Source organism: Ipomoea triloba, chromosome 14, assembly GCF_003576645.1.
Source record: "Ipomoea triloba cultivar NCNSP0323 chromosome 14, ASM357664v1".
Classification (NCBI taxonomy): domain Eukaryota; kingdom Viridiplantae; phylum Streptophyta; class Magnoliopsida; order Solanales; family Convolvulaceae; genus Ipomoea; species Ipomoea triloba.
Window position 1 is genome coordinate 1,222,251 of NC_044929.1, and position 14,597 is coordinate 1,236,847.

The window sequence follows — 14,597 nt, forward strand, 5'->3', positions numbered from 1 at the left end:
TGAAGCCATGGAATTGTAGAACCAAACAACAGTCAAATCCAAGGAAAAATATCAAAATTTTATTCTATGTGAAAGCCCACCGCTGTTACCCAAGGTAAGTCTCCTAGCCACTATTTCATCAGTCAGCTGTTAGTTACCAAAACAATGGTTAGGGGTTTAATTGATACAAATTTAAAACATTTGGATGATCAATTCGACCAAATTAAAAATTACGGACTAAATTGATAGTTGTAAAACAATTGATAGATCAAAACAATGATTTTTTCCTATTACAAACGTTACCACTTCTAATAATTAAGTTGTTCAAATGTGACGTTTTTGGTTCCTTCATTGATACGTCTATTAAAATGTACTATTATTATAAATTATAGTTGATCGAAGTTACTAATAAAATTTCACATCCTGTTTATTATCTTTTTCTACCTAAATCTTATTTTAACTCCAAAATTTAGTAGTTAAGAACATAGATCCGTGAGTGAAATTTAAGAAGAAAAAGAGAAATGTGATATGAAATTTTATTAACAAATTGGAACAAAAAGTAATAATGCCTCTAATATAAAGTCTAAGTCCACTACTATCTTATAACTTGAAGATTAAAAACACAATTATTTTATTTTTTTAACTTTTTAAACTAGGATTTGATTTGGATGGATTAATTAACGACGGAACAAATGGTATTATCTAAAACTCTAAATGCTTGTGGACCAAAAAAATAAAGGTTTTATTTGGTAAAATAGTTAGTCTATCCGTCAATTTTAGCTTGTTTGATCACTATTAGTTGTTTGACTTGGTTAAACAATCAATATAAGTGTTTGATTAATTAAAATTTTTAACAAGTTTTGTTTCAAGAGGCTAAAATTTAAAAAAATTGCTCAAATCAGTTTTTTCAATTAACTTTTTCATAAAGTTATTTTGCATATTTTTAGCTATCAACTAACAACTAATTTATTTTAAAAAAAAAACTAACAACTAATTTACCAAATATCTTTCTACAATCAGCCGATACTATTAACTAATCAAATCTATTAACCCAATCGACTAACAACTACTATTTATCAGACACCCCAATATAAAATTTGAAAGGTCCAAATGTAACAACTACTGAAAAATAGAGGGTCGAAATGTAAGAAAAAACTTCACTGCAAAAACCCTAATTAACATTTAACAGAAATCAGTAAAATCAGAGATATTCCATTTCCATTGACTGTGAACTAGGCGTTAGTCACAAGCAAAAATCTCCCAGTGAAGATTCTTATTACAACACGTAGAAGACCCAATATCGGCAATTGTATCTTTAATCGAATCCTGCAGAGCTTTTTCTTAGCTGACTCGCTAGGGTTTGTAATCTTCTTCTGGATTGGAATCATGGTGGAGAAGAAAGGGAGCAGCGACGGCGGGGAAAACCCTCTGGACCTCTTCCTGAAGATTGGATTGGATGAGCGGACGGCGAAGAATACCGTCGCTAACAATAAAGTCACCGCTAATCTCACTGCCGTTATCTACGAGGTATGCATGTTCCTTTGCTAACAATTGGTTAATATTATGAGCAATTGGGGTTCGTTAGAGGTTTGGCCTTGTCATTTCAATTTTAATTCTGTTGAATATTGGGAAGTTAAGACTTTTCTAGTGCCTAGAATCAAAGTTTTTAAGTGGCTAAGAGTTTGACTTGATTCGATAATTGTTTATTATTGAATAATTCAAATACATAAAAAAAAGCCATATGAAAAGGAACAATTGAATGAATCTCTAGTAAATTTGTAGATTAATGCTAAAGAAAACAGAGTTCATTACTACAGAGTACATATGATTATGAAATTCTCATTTTAATATATCAACTCTTGCTGAAACAAAGAGTTGATTTTTATTAGGATCTTTGGGAGTAGTTGCTTGTGTCAGTGTGTGTGCTCACTGGGGCAGGGATACATAGTTTTACACCTACTACTCTTGCAAGTAGAGAAAGTAAGTATAGTGGCATACAGATGGTGGGGTGGTGTGCTTGTGTGATTGCATTGCATGTTTATGAAAATTTGTGAAAGTTGATCTGAATATTGAGAAATGTGAATCATCATTGCAGGCAGCTGTTACTGATGGTTGTGATCGAACTGTTGGGAACCTTCTGTACACGGTGAGCTGACTCGTTTTATTTTTACTGTTTTTTAAGTGCATAGATAAGCTGCTTTAAGGATGTCTATGCATAGAAGTGGCAAATTTCTAATCTGCCTGTAGAATATTTTGTACATATATCTGCTAGATTGTTAGCTCATTTATGTCAATACATTATTGAAGTTTTTTAAGAATGAACCTGGCTTTCTCTTTCTTTCACTATTTTAGTGTGATTCAGAAGGATTCACAAGATTTGATATTTCATTTCCTTGCATTATAGGTTGCCACAAAATTTCCAGCAAATGCTCTTGTACATCGGCCTACATTGCTCAAGTATATTGTCTCATCCAAGGTATGTGGCTCAGTTAATTTTAGTGTTTTGGTATATGGAATTTCTGCTTTTCCTATTTCACAGCTGAATTTGTTTAATGCATAATAAAGCATCAGTTATTTTTCAACTGGCATCATAAATGGGTGAAATTGTTCTTGAGTCCTCATACAAGAGGTGTTGTTGAAGTATAGTGTTTTTATGTTGCATAGAATATTGTACTGTTTTCCTGTTGGATTAACTTGAAACTTGTACACCTTCAGATCAAAACCCCTGCTCAGTTAGAAGCTGCTTTTGGGTTTCTTTCGGCTAATGCTTCTGAGACTTTGAAGGTCAATGAATTTGAGGAGGCTTGTGGTGTTGGTATGGAAATTGGCTGTCATTGTACTTTTGTCAATCTTGGTTTTAATATTTCTTTTGTACAGCATACAAAATATTGGGGTAATGAATAAATGCCATGTGTACTTTTCTGGCCAATTTGTATCCTTTTTTATTTTATCACTCCATTTTTTTGGCATTGAGTTCCTTGATCTACTCCCTTATTATTATCTTTTCCTTTTTCTTAACACTCTATTTTTAGTATTATTTCCTTTCTGAAACAGGATTTTTAATACTTCCTTTTGAACAGGAGTTGAAGTGTCGATAGAAGACATAGAACTATTAGTTAATGGCATATTTGAAGAGAACAAGCCCAAGATTTTGGAGCAGCGGTACAGAACAAATGGTTGGTATATCTTATTTTGATAATAACCCCAGTGAATGCATAATCATGTTACCATAATCATGAATGCATATATGGGTGCATTAATATGTTGTGGAGTTTTTCTATTCCTGACATTGATTTTATATCTGCTCATTACTTGTGTGACAACTTATTCATTTTTTGCTTCTGTATTCATCACTTATTCAATGATGTGTGGGGGTTTATGAATCCTTTTAACTGTGATGACTTCTCTGACAAGCATTTTCCTATGTTCCAAGACGATATGATTAAATTCTTCTCTCTCTGTAGTTGGTGAACTATTTGCTGCTGTTCGGAAGAGGCAGCCATGGGCAGACCCTAAAATTGTCAAGGTAATAATCAGCACTTATTTATAACAAATTATATTTACAAATAATAAGAAAATACTAAAAAAAAATTAATCAAGGAAGAAAGAGTTGGTTTGAACAATGAATAGTAAACAAGAGAAATAAAATGGGACAGGGGGAGCAGGAGGTGCGTGTGTGTGTGTGTATTATTCGTGTGTGCATCTGGGATAAAATGAATTTGGACATTTAAAACATGATATGTGAAAGGGGACTTTCTTATCAAATTGAAATGAGAAAGTAATGAAGGCCTTGACATTTCATTGGCTTGAGGTTGTTGAATAATCACCTGGGGTTGCACTGTGTGATATAATTCCTAGATCATATGTAATATTTATTTTATTATTGCAGCAACTCGTAGATGAAAAATTGGTTGCATTACTTGGTGCAAGAACTGCTGAAGATGATGCCAAGCCTGTTAAGAAGAAGAAAGAAAAGCCTGCCAAAGTTGAGGTGTGAACTACTTCACTTCAAAATTATTTTATACCTAAATATGAGGGGTTATAAAACAGAAAGAACACTTTCTTTGCCTTATTATGTGTTCTCCTTTGCAGAGTAAGGCTAGTAAAGAGGAGACGCCTGCTCCAAACCCATCTGAAGAGGAACTTAATCCGTATTCAATTTTCCCTTCCCCAGAGGAAAACTATAAGGTACCTGAACGACTAGCTGCATGCCTCATTCCTTTGTAATAGTCACACATTTTCTGTTCTAATAATTAATTTGATATGATTACTGGCTTCAAATGCGATCCTACTGCTAACATGGTTAACCATTTGGGCAAAATACAGTTGCCATCCTTGGAGGTGTGTTATGGTTTGGGGTAGGTGCTGTGTTAATTCAAGGATAGTAATTGTCAACATGTATAACTTTAATTGGTTTTAGTTTTGTTGCTTGTCATAGTTACTCTTTTTACTTATTCCTGTAAATAACTATGTATCTTTATCAGGTACATACAGAAGTGTACTTCAGTGATCGGCCTGTTCTTAGGATATGCAATACAAAGGAACTACTTGAAAAACATTTAAAAGCAACTGGAGGAAAAGTTTATACACGGTTCCCTCCTGAACCTAATGGATATCTACACATAGGGCATGCCAAGGTGATAGTTGTGTTAAATCATTTATAAATTATTCACTTATGCTTTTTCATTTAAATTTGAATATTGAATTATTAAACAGGCAATGTTTATTGATTTTGGGTTGGCGAAAGAAAGAGATGGATGCTGCTATTTGAGGTCAGATTCCTTTTCCTGCTGCTCTCCCTCCCTCCCCTGTTTTCAGTACTTTGAGATTATTTGTGAAATATCTCTATTGGCTTTTGTCGCTCCTACTCTCTAGATATGATGACACAAACCCTGAAGCTGAAAAGAAAGAGTACATTGATCATATTGAAGAAATTGTACGATGGATGGGATGGGAACCCTTTAAGGTAATCATTCCTCCAAAACCATTGATTACAGCTTGCCTCTCTATTTCTTACTGCCTTTGGCCTTTTGCAGATTACATACACTAGTGACTATTTTCAAGAGCTTTATGAGCTGGCAGTGGCATTGATACGAAATGGTCATGCTTATGTCGATCACCAGGTATTTTTTTATACAAAATAAGTTCCTTCCAAGATTAATTACATAGCATCACATGTTGTGCCTCTTTTGGATGTGATCCTTGCTATTAGTTTTCTGTCTCAATACTTTTAGTCTTGAATCAGGTGCTTTCTGCTTATTGTACCTAAGAAAACAACCTTTAGATGGTTGCATTGATATGCCCACACACCTCGTAGATATGACTATTAGCTAGTCCTACAGGCCTGCTACTTGTGTTTGGAATTATATATACATAAGACTTCATAATTGTTTGACCTTTCTTTTTATTTAGACACCTGAAGAGATAAAAGAATACAGGGAGAAAAAAATTAATAGCCCCTGGAGGGATCGACCAATTGAAGAATCTTTAAGACTCTTTGATGAAATGAAGCGTGGCATGATAGAAGAGGGTAAAGCAACACTTCGGATGAAACAAGATATGCAGAGCGATAATCCCAACATGTATGACTTGATTGCTTATCGCATCAAGGCAAGTATTTTTGGAATGACATTTTTTTTTATTCCTGAAAACTAATGTTAGTTACTGATGTTAATTACATTGTTTATCCAGTTCACTCCTCACCCACACGCTGGAGATAAATGGTGCATATATCCAAGCTATGATTATGCCCATTGCATAGTAGATTCTCTTGAAAATGTAACTCATTCGGTATGTCAAGATTACATTTTTTAATTCGTTTGTGTTTTCCAGTTACACAATTTAGATTCCTGCAATTGATTGAAAATTCTATGTCCTTGCCTTTTAGTCTACTGAAATATGATGTCTCAGTGAAAATATTTTCTTTGCATTTTCAACCAGATGCCATGATGGGTATTTTGTGTTTTTATTCATACAGATATCATATATATGCATGAATATGTGTGCATGCATGCACATGTGTACACTCACTCAAAAAAACATGTTTGGTCCTTAAGAAGTATTATGTTGGAAGGTCTGGTGTGTGGCAAAGAGTCACTACCTGCCAATAAGGCAGAAGTTGTATGTGTTAAGCAAGAGACTAGGGTACAAAGGGAGAATGATAACTTAATTACTAGATTGATAGTAACTTGTTTGAATGAGTTGCAATAGCCTAGTATTTATAGGCCAAGAGAAGGAGTCTAGATTTATAATTATGGGACAACTCTTTGACGGGCTGTATGCTCCCTTGAGAATGCGGTTTTTAATAAATGTGCACAAACCTGGTTTTCTGACAGTGGTAAGCACAATATTGTATTTCAAGGGAAAAACTGTTAACTATATTTACTTATAATAGTTGATAATTTGGCCTTTTGGAATTGAACATCTTTTTTGCAGCTGTGCACTCTTGAGTTTGAGATCCGTCGTGCTTCATATTACTGGTTATTGGATGCTCTCGGTATCTACAAACCCTTTGTGTGGGAGTATTCACGTTTGAATATCACTAACAACGTGATGTCTAAGCGTAAGGTAGATTGAATCTTTGAGTGTTGTGGCAATACTTATTCTGTGATGGTTCACTTTTCCTTAGATGACAGCTTTCTATGAATTAGTGACTGACCACTTTTTTGTTGTCTAGTTAAACCGTCTTGTAACTGAAAAATGGGTTGATGGCTGGGATGATCCCCGTTTGATGACTCTAGCGGGATTGCGTCGTAGAGGTGTGACTCCAACAGCTATTAATGATTTTGTTCGTGGAATTGGGATCACTAGAAGGTTGGTTTCATATTATTGTATGTCTGTACATTTATGTATGAAAAATGTGAACTTTGTTCTGTATTCTTTGAATAAGTGCATTGACGGTACTTTTTATGCAGTGATCACAGTGTGATACGTTTGGACCGTCTTGAATATCATATTAGAGAAGAACTAAATAAAACAGCACCTCGGACAATGGTTGTGCTTAATCCACTAAAGGTGTGTATCTGGGTAAACATAATTACATAAATTGCAGAGTCATGCTTGTGTCCAGAAACTTATTTAAGTCTAGTATTATGAAATCAAGGCATGATCTTATATATAAATTGCAAAGCTATGCTTGTGTCCATAAAGTTACATGTATACATAATCTTATTCTTATATTCTAAATTGATTATTATTTTACTTGGGTTTAATATCAGGTGGTCATAACAAATCTGGAAGCTGGCTTAGTGATGGAACTTGATGCAAAGAAATGGCCTGATGCACAATCAGATGATACTTCGTCTTTTTACAAGGTAACCAAACATGTAAAGCAATGTATGTGTGTAGACTGAAATTTTATCAAATTTTATGTGGATGAATCATCTACTTGGATCTCTTTAATTTACTATGGAATAATGTGTTTGATCTTCTTTTCCATTTATGAGCTGACAATTAATGATGTCTTGAATATATTGATCTCTTATGTATGGCTGCGTTGTTTGTCTTTTATTCACAGGTTCCCTTTTCCAAGGTTGTATACATTGAACATACTGATTTCAGAATGAAGGATTCTAAAGATTATTATGGACTTGCTCCTGGGAAATCTGTGCTTCTTAGGTGACAATATCTTAATTTAAAGTAGTTCAATTTTTCAGCACACTTAAATACATGCCAACACCACCATGAAACTTCTTTTCTATGCAGGTATGCGTTTCCTATAAAGTGCACAGAAGTAATACTTGGTGATGATAAAGAAACTGTTGTTGAGCTTCGGGCTGAATATGATCCTTCCAAGACAGTCAAACCGAAGGTGGTTATTTAAATTTTCACTAACACATTTGGAAAAATTAGTGTCGTAGTTTACCATTATTTTGGGAAGCACAGTTCTCAGCTCTATACTTCTTACATTTACTTTGTAGGGGGTCCTTCACTGGGTTGCAGAACCATCGCCTGGAGTAGATCCACTTAAGGTTGAAGTGAGATTGTTTGAGAAATTGTTCCTTTCCGAGGTTTGTTAGCATCTTTGTTTTTATTCTCTAATTTTCAATCCGCATGGGCTTCCTTTTAAGCACAACAGGTCTCTGCATTGTTATTGCTATTTTCATTTGACACTGATCGGTTAATTTGTTGTTATCAGAACCCTGCTGAACTTGATGACTGGCTTGGTGATTTAAATCCGAACTCCAAAGTAGTGATGCCAAATGCATATGCTGTTCCTTTGCTACGCAATGCTACACTTGGAGACAAATTTCAGTTTGAAAGGCTTGGTAGGTTCTTGACCCCGCTATTTTTAACCACAAGAGATTCAAGTCGTAAAGCATTTTTGTAATTAGATGTAGTCAAATTAATTGATGTTTCAATGTAAAAACAGGCTATTTTGCTGTTGACAAGGACTCGACCGCAGAGAAATTGGTGTTCAATCGAACCGTCACACTACGAGATAGCTTCGGTAAAGCTGGGAAGTAAGAATTCCATGGAAAAATATACTTTGTATATGGTGCATGTTTTTAAAGTAGATGAGGATTGTGTACACTAAATGACTAATTTAGAACAAATGGATGGTAAATTTATATAGTTTTTACTCTGTCTTGTAGCTGTTGCTTTGTCATTGGTATTAGACTACCAGTTTTGTCTGAATTTGGATTATAAATCATCTTTTAGTGTATACATTTGCTATGACTTGAAGTCCCATACATATACTGCTTGCTTGTTCACCTATTTGCCAAAGGGCTTTCTAACATTTTTTTAATTTTATTTTTTTGGAAAAATGGAGAACAAAAATGGAAAAATGGATGCTTTTTTCAATTGGGAGTTAATGGGAAACTAGGATATCACTATATCATATCCTCACAATCCAAACACAAGAATTTTTAACTTTTTTTGGGTTAAGAACTACAGAGTATATTTTAAGTTATATATAACTACAGACTATATTTTAAGTTATATATATATATATATATGCCATGTATATAAATGTATATGTATAATTATATATAAATATACACGTGTATGTATATTTTATTATATAAACATATATTTAATTTATATGTTATTATAATTATATTATATTACTTTATATAATATAAGATATAGTCTAAAGAGTCAATACCACATCAGCGAGATTTTATACTGTGACCTTTCTTAATCACACCATACCACACCAGCGAGGTTCGATTCTAGGACCTTTCTTTAAAAAGAATCACAGAAATAATAATTGAGCACAATATACTTGACAATTTTTAAATTACCCAAAAAGAGAGATGCAAAATAATAAATTGCATTAAAATATCATCATCACATTAATTTTGGGGTAATATAAAATTACTAAATTAATCTCATAACTTGAAACATAGTAGTATAACACTACCATATACTAACCAAACACCCCCTTAAAGTGTTGAGCAAAAGTCTCCCATCACGCAGACAAGACACAGAACTAATCAAGCATTTCATCTCTGCTGATTCTTCTTCTGAATTTGAATCATGGCGGACGATAACGGAAGCAGCGATGGCGGCGAGAATCCTCTGAATCTCTTCCTGAAGATAGGATTGGATGAACGAACGGCGAAGAACACCGTTGCTAACAACAAAGTCACCGATAATCTCACGGCCGTTATCCACGAGGTAAATTCTAACCAACGGAGAGAGTACTTGAATTTCTGATTGCGTATTTCAATTGCATTCGAAGGAAAAACATGAGAAAGTTGTTCTGAGTACTGAGAAATTGAGAGAATACTAATGATCACTGCAGGCAGCTGTTACTGATGGTTGTGATCGAAGTGTTGGGAACCTTCTTTACACGGTAAGCCGACTGATTTCATTTCTACTGTTTTTATAAGGGCACATATTTTCTGCTTTATAATGTTTATCCATATAAGTGGCAAATACTATAATCTGTCTGCAGAGTGTTTTGTAGAGTAAATAGATATGCTAGATTTTTAGCTCATTTCTGTGAATGCATTATTGTACTTCATACAAAGTTTTACAGAATGAACTTGGCAAGGGAATACATCTGTAGAGGAAATGAAAGGGGAAATATATTCTTCCTCATTTCCTTAAGAGGAAATAGTTAAGGGAAATTATTTTTTCTTATTTCCTAGCCTTTGACTAGCCTGTTTTAATTGAAGTTTTAGTCCTTTTTTTTTTTGGTGGAACACACTTTGACAAATAATCCTTTCGTATTCACCATTGTGATTGAATTTGTCAAGCATCCAAATTCAATTGTTACACCTTCATGTATTTCAAAAGTTATTATCTGGTTATCTTGTTGCTTTGGTAAATGATTGATAAGAAACTTTTAGGATAATGAACCAAGTTCATGACTTGAAGAGTTATCCAATTTTATCCTCTTTAATCCTTGTTCATACTAGAGCAAAAATATCTAGCAATGGACTCATGCAATTACACAAAGCAAAACAAAAATGGTGGATATAATTCAACTATCATCCCTCTCCCACGGAATACAAAAGGAAAAAGAAAAGCTGGGCCAGCATATATATATAGAGGACGACGACTGTCTTGAACTTCGGCCTTCATTCTTGTCTTGTGTGAGATCTTCTGGTTATCAGTTTCAGCTTGTGCAGCCGAAGTAGCTGTGAAATTTTGGTTCATTACAGTTTGGGTCATGCCCATTGAAAGTTGACACATCGTTGGCAGGGCCAAAAAGCATCTCTCAAAATTGGCTTTTGTGATGGAAGCAGCCGGTGAAGCATTATAGCAATAATCTTTGAGGCCACCTTGTTGAGTATTCCAGAAGCCATTATCTTCAACTTCAAAACTAAAAGGTTTGTCATCAATACAATAACATTGATCTGTCTGCATGCTTCCACTTCGAAAGCTGACCTCCCTGTTCATCACATTATTATTATCACCAAGATATGCGGCGGCGACGGCGGGGCATGTGGTTTTAATGATATGGATATGGTGGTGCTGCTACTTGCAGTGCTGGCCTTGAGTATAAGGTTTCTCGAGGAGCAGCTGGGAATTGTAATGCTTTCAGTTCTTCAGCATATGCACTCATCTCGTCATCTTTAAATGTAATTCTTCTTGTTTCAAGATCACTCATATTGAGCTTCAGCTGGGATTTGTTCTGATATCAGAATCTGTCTTTTGCTATCATCTTGAGTCAGAGAAGCTTTATGATAAATCTTGGCCAAAATGTACTTATCTAGCTGCAAATATTAATTAAGTACAGTTCACAGTTGATCTTTAATCTTGACAATAAAGAATGGCAATGATAAAAGTTTTTTTAAAAAAAGAAAAAACTTGGCTTTGACTATCTATCACTATTCTAGTGAAACTCAGAAGGATTCACAAGACTTGATATTTCTTTTCTTTGCATTATAGGTTGCTAGGATTCACTATTCCAGCTAATGCTTTTGTACATCAGCCTACAGTGCTCAAGTATATCGTCTCATTTAAGGTTAGTTATTGTATTTTGGTGTATAAGTTTAAAGTTTCTCCTAGTTTACAGCTAAGTTTGTTTAATACTTTAATGTATAATAAAGCATAAACTTGTGTCCTACTGGCATCATAAATGGGTACAATTGTTTTTGAGTCCTTAAAATAAATATATGTTGTTGAAGTACTGAATTTTTATGTTAAAATAGAGTCATTTGCCCATTCTTTTCCAGTAATTTATAATTACTCTATGTTTTGAACTATTTCCTTTCTGAAATGGTGAAACCAGATTTTTAATCCTTCCTTTTGAACAGGAGTTGAAGTATCCACGGAAGACATAGAGCACATAGTTAATGACATATTTGAAGAGAACATGCAAAAGATTTTGGAGCAGCGGTACAGAACAAATGGTTGGTGTTTCTTGCTCTGATAATAACACTTGTGAAGCAGTGTAGCAGCATATATAGTTATAAGCGTGTACATGCACATCTACTATGTTTTGCAATGGTAGAAGGGAAGATTCAACAGTTGTATAACAGAATATTAATAAAATTAATACCTTTAAATTGAAAAGATTTTACTAGTGTCATGGACTTCATTGCAACAGTCTGGCTCAGCCACTAGTTAATTTGATATCATTGAGACGTGAATGTGCATACATGCTGCTGACCAATTATGTAATTATATAATAATGCATAAATATTATCCATTTGTCAATGCCTCTCTTTCTGAAACTAAGAGATGTCAACATTTTGGGGGTAACCCCAGCCAACATGGCAAGAGATCCACACTTGTAACCACAAGGTCACGAGTTTGAATCCTTGCCCCCTTGGTTTGAGCCGGTTAGCTATGGATAACCTAGGCTGCTTTACTTCTTTGTGGTCCTTTGCTGACTAGGGACACAAGGTGGAGTTTACTCACACTCGAAAGGGTTGTGGGGTTTCCCTCGTCATCCAAAAAAGAGATGTCAACATTTTCAGTATTATCAGATATCATAGCTTTAACTCTTACTGGAATAACCTAGCTTGTAATGCTGCTATAATCATGAGTTATATACTTATATGTATATTTATTTATGCATATTAAGTAAGGGGAATTTACCCGATGTCCTGATTGAAAACTTATTCTATGTTTTTTCTTGCCTGCAATAACGTAATTCTTCCAATTGTCCTTTTCATGAACTGAAGGAGTGAAGGTTCTATACTCTGTTCTATTCCCAACAAGTAATTGCTAGGTTTAAGTTATTATTTACGAAAACTAGGAGCAGAAGAAAGTAATTGAGTTTCTAAAGATATTGCACAGTTGTTTTTGCAACATTTATTTTGTATCCTGTCCAAGTGTCCATAACTTCTGTGGCAATGAGTTTTCATTTTTTGCTTCTTTAATCACCCCTTATTAAAAGATCTCTGAAATCTACATTGCAACTTCTTTTTTTGATGCCTTGAATATATTGATCTCTTTTTTTGTTTGACTGCATTGTTTGTGTTCTATTCACAGGTTCCCTTTTCCAAGGTTGTATACATTGAACATACTGATTTTAGATTGAAGGACTCTAAAGATTATTATGGCCTTGCTCCTGGGAAATTTGTGCTTCTTAGGTGCTAATATCTTAAGTTAAAGTAGTTTAATTTTTTCAGTACACTTAAATACATACCAACACCATAATGAAACTTATTTTCTATGCAGGTATGCTTTTCCTATAAAGTGCACAGAAGTAATACTTGGTGATGATAAAGAGACTGTTGTTGAGCTTCGGGCTGAGTATGATCCTTCCAAGACTGTGAAACCAAAGGTGGTGCCTTGAACTGTTGAACATATTTATTTATTTATTTATTTATTTTTGTAGTTAGCCACTATTTTGGGAAGAATACTTCCTTTTTTCTTTTTTTTTTTTGGGAAGAATACTTCCTTCTCCACTCTATACTTACATTTTCTTTTCAGGGGGTTCTTCATTGGGTAGCAGAACCATCACCTGAAGTAGATCCACTCAAGGTTGAAGTGAGATTGTTTGAGAAATTGTTCCTTTCTGAGGTTTTGTTAGAAGCTTTATTTTCCCTAATTTTCGACATGCATGGGCTTCTTTTTAAGTACCAATGGTCCCTGTACTAGTTTCCCATTTTTGTTGTTTTTTGCAATTTCATTTGGAACTAATCTTTATTTGCTGTTATCAGAACCCTGCTGAAATTGATAACTGGCTTGGTGATATAAATCCACACTCCAAAGTAGTGATGCCAAATGCATATGCTGTTCCTTTGCTACAAAATGCTGCAGTTGGAGACAAATTTCAGTTTGAAAGGCTTGGTAGGTTCTTGACCATGCTATTTTAATCACTAGTGATTCAAGTTGTAAAACATTCCTGCAATTAGATATGGTTGCAACTTACCTGCGGTCAAGTTTTGTTTTTGCCTGCTCGTTTTATAGTAACATTTTTTTAAGAATAAAAGTTTTAAACAATTTTTAGCTCTATTAAGTGGTTTGTTGCCATTTCGAACAAAATGCTAATTAATTCATTGCAGAATGTAACTAAAGTTGGGTTTTTATTTTTCTAAATGGAAATCCAGGCTATTTTTCAGTTGACAAGGATTCAACTTCTAAGAAATTGGTGTTCAATCGAACAGTCACACTACGAGATAGCTATGCTAAAGTTGGAAAGTAAGATTTCCATTGAAAAATATACTCTGGACATTATGAAAAAGTTTTCAAATAAACGAGTTTGCTATCTTGGAAATGAGTAATTGAGAACAAATGGACGGTAAATGTAATCAACTTTACTCTCTTGTTTGTTGTTGGTACCTGTTTATTCTGAATTTGGATTGGGATTTGTGAGTGTAGACGTATATTTACCTTTGAAGTTCCATACGAGATAAAATTAGCCTGCTTGTTCACAAGCTGAGGTGCAATTTTCTTTAATTCGGGGATTCTTGTTAGCTATTGTGTAATTAAGTGACAATAATGTCTCTCTGATTGAGTTGATGTTTTGCACAATGTGTTTATTTGCATTATCTTTAGAAACTGCATTTTGGGTATGTGCCTATGTGGTATCCTATGAGCCATAGATCATTTTTAGTATGATATGATGAACATTATTGCAAATACTGAGTGAACATTACAGTCAACATTTACTTCAATGCCTTGCAATATAGTATGACCAATCATTATAAACTTGATAAATATGTGGAGTTGGAGGCGCGTGTCGGGGGGGGGGGGGGGGAAGGCAT

The 14,597-nt window shown here is 34.3% G+C and overlaps 2 protein-coding genes across 6 annotated transcripts; both read left to right on the forward strand.

The window, feature by feature from the left end:
- Positions 1–1,195: 1,195 nt before the first annotated feature.
- On the forward strand, positions 1,196–8,672 carry LOC116004414 (glutamine--tRNA ligase). Its single transcript, XM_031244454.1, has 23 exons — positions 1,196–1,506; positions 2,075–2,125; positions 2,384–2,455; positions 2,695–2,794; positions 3,060–3,155; positions 3,444–3,505; positions 3,869–3,970; positions 4,072–4,167; positions 4,464–4,616; positions 4,696–4,751; positions 4,855–4,945; positions 5,016–5,102; positions 5,392–5,589; positions 5,671–5,769; positions 6,415–6,546; positions 6,656–6,792; positions 6,894–6,993; positions 7,197–7,292; positions 7,496–7,596; positions 7,684–7,789; positions 7,899–7,988; positions 8,117–8,246; positions 8,351–8,672. The coding sequence occupies exons 1-23, from the start codon at positions 1,366–1,368 to the stop codon at positions 8,443–8,445; spliced, it is 2,391 nt and encodes a 796-aa protein (XP_031100314.1). The 5' UTR covers positions 1,196–1,365; the 3' UTR covers positions 8,446–8,672.
- Positions 8,673–9,352: 680 nt separating this feature from the next.
- Positions 9,353–14,550, forward strand: LOC116004416 (glutamine--tRNA ligase-like). 5 transcript variants are annotated; one of them, XM_031244457.1, is made up of 11 exons: positions 9,353–9,603; positions 9,731–9,781; positions 10,350–10,763; positions 10,855–11,015; positions 11,326–11,401; positions 11,694–11,789; positions 12,877–12,977; positions 13,066–13,171; positions 13,321–13,410; positions 13,551–13,680; positions 13,941–14,549. In XM_031244457.1, exons 6-11 carry the CDS (start codon positions 11,733–11,735, stop codon positions 14,033–14,035), a joined length of 579 nt encoding a protein of 192 aa, XP_031100317.1. In that variant the 5' UTR covers positions 9,353–9,603; positions 9,731–9,781; positions 10,350–10,763; positions 10,855–11,015; positions 11,326–11,401; positions 11,694–11,732; the 3' UTR covers positions 14,036–14,549. The 5 variants fall into 5 exon arrangements, with proteins under 5 accessions (XP_031100317.1, XP_031100320.1, XP_031100318.1 ...); XM_031244460.1 differs by having other exon boundaries at positions 10,350–11,015; positions 13,321–13,371; positions 13,941–14,550; XM_031244458.1 differs by lacking the exon at positions 10,855–11,015.
- The last annotated feature ends 47 nt before the right edge of the window (positions 14,551–14,597 follow it).